Source organism: Xiphophorus couchianus, chromosome 24 (genome assembly GCF_001444195.1).
Source record: "Xiphophorus couchianus chromosome 24, X_couchianus-1.0, whole genome shotgun sequence".
NCBI lineage: Eukaryota > Metazoa > Chordata > Actinopteri > Cyprinodontiformes > Poeciliidae > Xiphophorus > Xiphophorus couchianus.
This window is the reverse complement of record NC_040251.1, coordinates 15,976,920-15,984,139: the sequence shown is the minus strand read 5'-3', so window position 1 is coordinate 15,984,139 and position 7,220 is coordinate 15,976,920. Positions and strand designations below refer to the sequence as shown.

The 7,220-nt window shown below is 39.9% G+C and overlaps 1 protein-coding gene across 1 annotated transcript; it reads right to left on the bottom strand.

Moving 5' to 3' along the window:
• Nucleotides 1–2,364: 2,364 nt before the first annotated feature.
• On the bottom strand, nt 2,365–7,216 carry LOC114140799 (ribonuclease inhibitor-like). The gene is made up of 5 exons (XM_028011023.1): nt 7,017–7,216; nt 5,573–5,752; nt 4,411–4,584; nt 3,722–3,874; nt 2,365–3,202 (listed from the first exon to the last, which is right to left on the bottom strand). Exons 1-5 carry the CDS (start codon nt 7,214–7,216, stop codon nt 3,196–3,198), a joined length of 714 nt encoding a protein of 237 aa, XP_027866824.1. The 3' UTR covers nt 2,365–3,195.
• Nucleotides 7,217–7,220: the final 4 nt, after the last annotated feature.

The window sequence follows — 7,220 nt, the reverse complement described above, 5'->3', positions numbered from 1 at the left end:
CCTGTGTTATTTCCATGGAATTACTTCCGTATTCAGCCTGAAAGAGAGTTTATGGGAACGAGAGAGTAGACCAGAGCCAGACAGCCGAGCTACTGATCCGCCTGTACACACCGCTGTAAACACCGTCCTGCTTCACAAGAAACATGCAAAACTAATAAAGGAAATAACACGGAGACCTTAATGAACACGGCCATATTTTTCTAAAAGCAACAACTTTGAACCTGAACAGTCAGCTGAACTAGAACTCCCACACCAGAGCTGCTCTACTGTTAAGCTATGGGCTTGTTGTTCCTCAGGCTTCAGAAGCAAAAAGCCTGAACCGTAAAATCCCAGTTACTTGGTCTCTGACACTAACGACAATAAACCATGTAATATACTTGAAAACAAGGTAAAAACATTGTCCGTTAATGAATGATGAAAAATGTTTAGATACTTAAATAGCACATTTTTACAAGAAAAATGTCTAGCATAAGCTAAAGCTAATGTTAGCCACAAAGTTTAAAGAAAGTAAAACCCACCTTCGTATCTGTGTATAACAAGGCGAACATCTTTAAACCTTTCTCCAGCTTATTGTCGGGGCTTCGGATCGATGTACATCATTAATTGTTACCTTGGACAAGCCCTGCAAACACCCAGTGGAAAGAGCCTTTTGCAATAGATCGGAAACGATTGAGCCGCTTTTCCCCGAACGCGGAAGCTGAGGTGCAAAGAGCCCATTCCAAGAGAGAAGAGAAACAGCGCGGCCGCTATCGCCCCTAGTGGTGTGAGGTCACAACTGCATCCTTACAGAAACATTCTACATCCAGGAATACTGATTTTATATTTCATTCATTAATTTAATCCGAGTTATATTTGATCTAAGGCAGGGGTGTCAAAGTCCAGTCCTCAAGGGCCGCTGTCCTGCAACGTTTAGATGTGCCTCTGCTGCACCACACCTGAATAGAATAATTAGGTCATTAGCAAGGCTTTGGAGAACTGATTTGCACAAGGAGGAGGTAATTAAGTCATTTCATTCCAGCGTTTTGTACCTGTGGAACATCTAAAAACTGCAGGACAGCGGCCCTTGAGGACTGGAGTTTGACACCTGTGATCTAAGGGCAGCTTCATAGTTTTGTTCAATAATCCACACAGTAAAAGTGTAAACTTTGTAATTTTTATGGTAAATAATGAGATTTTTATGCACACTTACACTAAAACATTACATAAAAAGTCAATTAAAAGTGTAAACCCTGTATAAAAAAAGTGTCATTATTTACAAAATGACATTTCATGACAACATTTATAAAGAATCCTATGTCCTTTTTTCTTGCACCCCTTCAAATAAAGTCTTACCAAATTTACTTCCTTGCAACAACATTGTTTTAAATAATATCACACCCTGGTTCACTTACACCTGCTTAGTTGTTTATGCTGTGGATTAATTTCACATTGAAACATTGTAAATAAAACATCAGCAAAACAAGAAGTGAACACTCACCTGATCCAGACGCTGCTCTTCTTCTTCTTCTTCTTTTTTGGCGGTTGGCAAGCAACTTATTGATGTGCATTACCGCCATGAACTGGAATGGAGTGTGGATCGGGATGCTACATATATTTTCCCCCAACACCCCAAAAAAAGAAAAATAAAAGAAACCTTATATCCTTTCTATCAATTTCGTTTTCTTAAGATAATTTATTAAATAACAAAAATATACAGACTCTGCTCTGCTGCTGCATGGAGTCTGAACCGGTTCTGATCCAAACCTGACTAGAGCTGACACACCTGAGGCTCCGCCCCCTGACCCAGCTGAGGCTCCGCCTCCTTCCAGGTGACAATAAACACCTTTATTTTCATGTTTTCCTTTGTATGAGTTGAGCTGTAAAACTTTAGGTCAGATTTGAACTTTTTCAGGTTTTTCTCAGTTTTCTGCTCATTTCCAACCAACATTTTATTGCAGGAAATCATTTCAGGAAGGAACCAGAAGATTCAGGAGTCTGGGAGATGTGACTGTAACCGACCTGAACACTGAGGCCCCAGAGCGCCCCCTGCAGGATCTGCTGCACCATTAACCAGACAGAAATGGCAGTTTTATACAAGTTATTATTCTAATTCAATAGCTGATTTAATTAATCGAGTTTTGATTGAAAAGATTGATTCTCATCTGTTTTATTAAAAACCATCTTCAGTCTGAATACTGCAAAAATAAACTGCTGGCTAAATTAGTAGCTTAAAGCTGAAATCAACTTGAGATGTTTCTGCTTTTACTAATTTAAGCTGTGAAACTAAATGTGAAAACTTATAATACAGCAAAAATGGCATGGAGGATTAAAATGAAGGTTTAGTTATTATATGTGTACACAGTCAGCTGCATAAAAATACACAGAGATTTTTAAAAAACTTTATTTGGTCGTTAAACATCCAGCAACCCACATTGCATTAGAAGAATTATGAAAATCAAACATGAACCAATCAGCACATTATCCCAGTGATTCTCTGAGGTTTGAATAAATCAGTAAAATCACAGTAAAGAGCCTGAAGTTCTCTAGAAAACTCAAAACATGAAATATGGAGTTAAAAAAGTAAAAACCAAAACAAACAGAGAAATTAAAGCTGAGAATCAATGATGACGTCAAACTTCAAGATTTAGTTTTTACAATGAACATAAAATATATAAAATCTTTTTTTTTCCAGGTTCCACATGTTCCTGAAAACTGATCTAAGATCAGAGTTTCTGTAGGACATCCAGTTCTAAACTGGTTAAACTGGTTTCTCTGATGGAAGCTGAAGTTTCTCTGCAGTTTCCAGTAAAGCATCTTTTTATCTGTGGCGCTTTGAGGAACATTTTCATGTCAGCAGAAGGAAGAAGCAGCAGAGAAAAGAGGTTTGAAGTGTCTTTCATTCTCAGACCATTTCTGGTTCCAGGATGAAAATGAATCAGAGAGAAAAAAGATCAACTTTCCAGTTGAATCCAGTTCAGATCAAAACTCCATGAAGCCTCTAAATGGAGCCCAGTTTGAATTGGATCTTTATTGATCCAAAGAGACAAACAATATCAGACACTAAATGACAGACACGAGAAAATAAAAGGGGAGGAAAACCTTGGAGGTCAGAGGTCATCATCATGATCCAGTCAGAGTCTCTTTAGACTCAAACTGCTGCAGCTTCAACCTCTGAGGATCAGCAGGACACTGAGACCATTTTCTACTTCACAGAGATCAGAACCTGCAGAGAGAAGAAGGAAGGAGAGAGCAGATCAGTGAGTGTTTCCAGCCTCTCTCCAGCAGCAGTCAGTGACGCAGCACATCCACTAGATGGTTTCCAGCCTGCAGTCAGACTGATCTCAGAGCTGTGACCAAGATGAATCTGATCAGTTGTTTCCTGTTGAACTGAGAGAACAAACAGATCTGAGATCAGATCTGCTGCTGCCACAGTTTGATGGATGAGGACCACTGTCTCTAGACATGTTGGACGGCTGGACGCTGGAGTCCAGCTGGACTTCCTGGAGACATGGACACAGCAACAACACTCATCTTCACACCAACACAAACGCAGGAACACAGCAAGCTGCTGCTCCTCTGATTGGCTGATTGCTGTCTCTGTGTCCAATCAGGAAGCCTGAACCATTCTCCTCCCACTGAGAAGCTGCAGCTTTACTGGGAACACTGGATCTTTGCTTTGATGCTAACTGGGTTTAGTTCAATACGCTGACAGCAGCTGGACTCACTACAAACATTTACTTACTTTAAAGTCTTTACAAGATTCTTCAGCTGCTGAACATCTGAATCCTTCAGGTTGTTTCCTTTCAGGTCCAGTTCTGTCAGGTGGGTCGGGTTGGACTTCAGAGTTGAGGCCAAAAAATCACAGCTGATCTTTGACAACCTGCACCAATTCAATCTAAATAAAGAATAAAAGATGTGAGCTGAAGCCAACAGGTTGCAGGTTAACCAGTCCAACAGAACCAGTTAAAGATTCTCATCAATATTAATGCCAACAAGCTGCTGCTTCAATAAAGACCTGCTGACTTCAGAACCAGAACCAGAACCAGAACCTGGTACTGGGTCATGTTGTGTTGGAGGATTTTAGTCAGTAAAATCATTCCAGGTTCTGATCAAAGTGTTGAAGCATCAATCATTGATTATTGATTTGTTCCTGTCAGATTCCAGGAATTCACTTTTCTAGACTGGGTTGAATGACCTTTGACCTGCTTCACATGAGGGGGATTTCTACACACTGGGGGTCCGAATGCTGTCCTGTTCTGACCTCAGATCAGCAGGTCCAACTCAGTTACACAGAGGGACTAAATTAAACTCTGGATCCAAGTCCAGGAACAAACTCAGAAAATATTTATTAGAACAGAAGAAATTAATTTGATTTATGATCAATTATATATAACTATTCACAGAAAAATCAATAATTATATAATTACATACATCAATGCCTCCAGTCTGCAGCCTTCAGTCTGTAGAAAACCACAGAGCTCCTTCACTCCAGAACCTTCCAGGTTGGTGCTGCTCAGGTCCAGTCTTGTCAGATGGGTCGGTTTGGACTTCAGAGCTGAGAACAGAGAAGTCCAGCTGGCCTCTGACAAACTGCAGCCCCACAATCTGAATAAAGAATAAAAGATGTGAGCTGAAGCCAACAGGATGCAGGTTAAAACTGAAATATGAACAAATAAATAATAAAAATGTAGAAAATTAATTTCCCTGAATGTAAAAGAAACATGATGAACTGATTCTAACATCTGATCCAGTCAAACTGGTTTAAAGAGTCCAAACCAGCAGAACCAGAACATTTGATCAATAAAGAAACTCAAAGTTTTTTATCAGCCTGGATGAGTTGAGCTATTTCTGCTGGTTCCTGATCATCAGCTGGAGACCCGACTTGGTAACTGGATCAGAACCACTCAGTTTGTTCATTAATGGCCTTGGGTTCTTATTAAAGCTGCTGAAAGCCAATGGAGGCCATTATTTCCTAAGGAGACGTGACCTGATGAAGCATCATCACAGAGACGAGGCTCCAACCGACTGACAGCTGTCAGACTGAAGAGGACGGTTCCTCTCTGACCCGGCCCAACAGAACCACAGCTTCAGGACAAAGCCGAGGAACCTGCTGCTGCTGCAAACCTCACTTTCATTCATTTCATCTAGATTTGCTTTTCTACAATCAGTCATTTCTTAGATTTGGTCATTAATGATGATTTGAACTTGTCAGTGTTTGTGGCTCGACTCTGGAGGAACAACATTTCATTCTGGATGTAAAGATGAGAATCAGAAATGAGAAATAAAACAATCTGAATCTTTACCAAACCAAACTGAAACATCTCCATCATTAATTTACATCATTTGAATTATTTTACTCATTTTGTTCATCAGTAAAAAACATTTTAAAGTAAAAAACTGAAAAACAAAGTTCAATAATCTCAAAGTCTGAAATAAGAAAAAAAATAATATATAAGGTAAAAAGTTTTAGAGATTTTATTCTGACATTTAAACAGGTTGTTATGAAATAAAATATATTAGAATAAAAGCATTAATTAAACTAATGTTTAAAGTATAAATGAAGGATTTTATTGTATAAATAAAGAAAACAAACCTCAGAATCTTCACTTTACTAACTGAACTCTCCAGGATCTCAACCAGAGGCTTCAGATCAGAGTCTCCACCTCCATTTATGTCGATCTGATTTATTTCCAGTTCAGTCAGATCTGGGTTGGACTTCAGAGCCGAGGCCAAAACTTCACATTCAGCCTTTTGGAGCAAACAGCCACCAAGTCTGTGATTAGAGAAGAAATAAATTCAGTTCTAATGAAATCAATCTGGATCATAAACAGACTAAAATATGATAACAGTGATGTCATCATCTGATCAACATCTGATCTTCAATTTACTGAGTTTGACCCCACAGAGAATCTGTGCAGTTCCTGGTTAAAGTCCAGGTTCTGGTTCTGGTTCTGGTCCAGGCTTCATGTCCTCAGACCTTCAGCTGCAGTCAGATGTTGAAGATCTTCTATCATCTGTGAAGGAAAGTTCAGTTTTCTCTGCAGCATCTGATGGAGCTGCAGCATCAGAGCCTCAAAGGAGCTGAAGCAGCTGATGAAGAGGCTGACTGAGCTGATGAAGGAAACTACTGGAGATGATGGAGAGGAGGAGGAACTGCTCACGGCTCGGACTTGGACTAGACCGTGTGGCTCAGAGGAACAAAGGTTTGGATGTTAGAAGAAATTGTTGCTAAACTCTTACAGAGCTGAAGACCAAAACAGAGCGTTTGGGTCCAGCAGCATTTTTCATGGTGAAGCAGTGAAAGTTCTCCAGTAACTAGAAGAGGCTGGGATGTCTAAAGAGTTGAAGCTCATGTCTCTCCAGGTCTTCATGGCTAACAGCTTCAACAAAAGCTGCAGATGAAGAGTTGATGAGGAAAATGGTTCCAGCTCTGGAAGCAGAGTTCTCAGAGCTTTGGGAGGATCTGACAGAAACTAGGACTTTTTCTGGAGCCAGACAACAATCACCACATTTTGCTCTCATTTACAAACTCAGAGGAAATTAGTGGGAGGAGGAAAAGTTGGTTCACTAAGTTTCTAACTGGTTTCCATGACAACAGCAGCAATTATTGGGGTTATTTGAAAGTGTCCATCAAACCTAAACAGTGATTTTATTTTTAAAAAAGACAAATATCCTAAAAGGAGTAGCGGCTCAATGAGTGAAGAGAAGTTTAAAGTGTAAAAGTCTCTCTGGCTGATTGGATCTTTCAGACAAAATAGATTTTTTTCTAGAGTTCAGGGTTTTCTATTCATTTAAACATGAAAACTGATAAAAAGATAAATATTTTTTAAATGATCAAAATGTCTAAAACCAGAAGCTGCAGCTGTCCTGGATGAGCTGAATGTTTAGATGGTTGAATGGCTGAAATAGTCCAGAGGATGACGGAAGAAGTTAAAGACCAAAAACATCCAGAAGCAACTTGAACAACAAGAAGAAGAAGAAACAGGAGGACAATAGAGCTGAATCAGCATTCACACAATGAAAACATCTGGACTCACCGAGCCTTTCTGCAGTTCCTCACAGCTGGAAACAGTCTCTGTCGTCCATCCCATGATGTGTTGTACTTCTCCAGGTCCAACTCATCCAGAACCTCTGACATCTGCAGCATGAAGGCCAGAGCTGAACAGTCAGTCACTGAGAGCTGCTTCCCTGAATCCAGCAGCCGTTGGATCTCCTGATAAAATGAGACGTCGTTCATCTCC

What these genes read in the sequence shown, in the direction of transcription:
- LOC114140799 (XM_028011023.1), bottom strand. Translation starts at nt 7,216, where the DNA reads ATGAACGACGTCTCATTTTATCAGGAGATCCAACGGCTGCTGGATTCA. An exon ending in AGGAACTGCAGAAAGGCTCG is followed by an intron (nt 5,753 to 7,016) that starts GTGAGTCCAGAT and finishes CTCTAATCACAG; the next exon opens with ACTTGGTGGCTGTTTGCTCC. An exon ending in AGTAAAGTGAAGATTCTGAG is followed by an intron (nt 4,585 to 5,572) that starts GTTTGTTTTCTT and finishes TTCTTTATTCAG; the next exon opens with ATTGTGGGGCTGCAGTTTGT.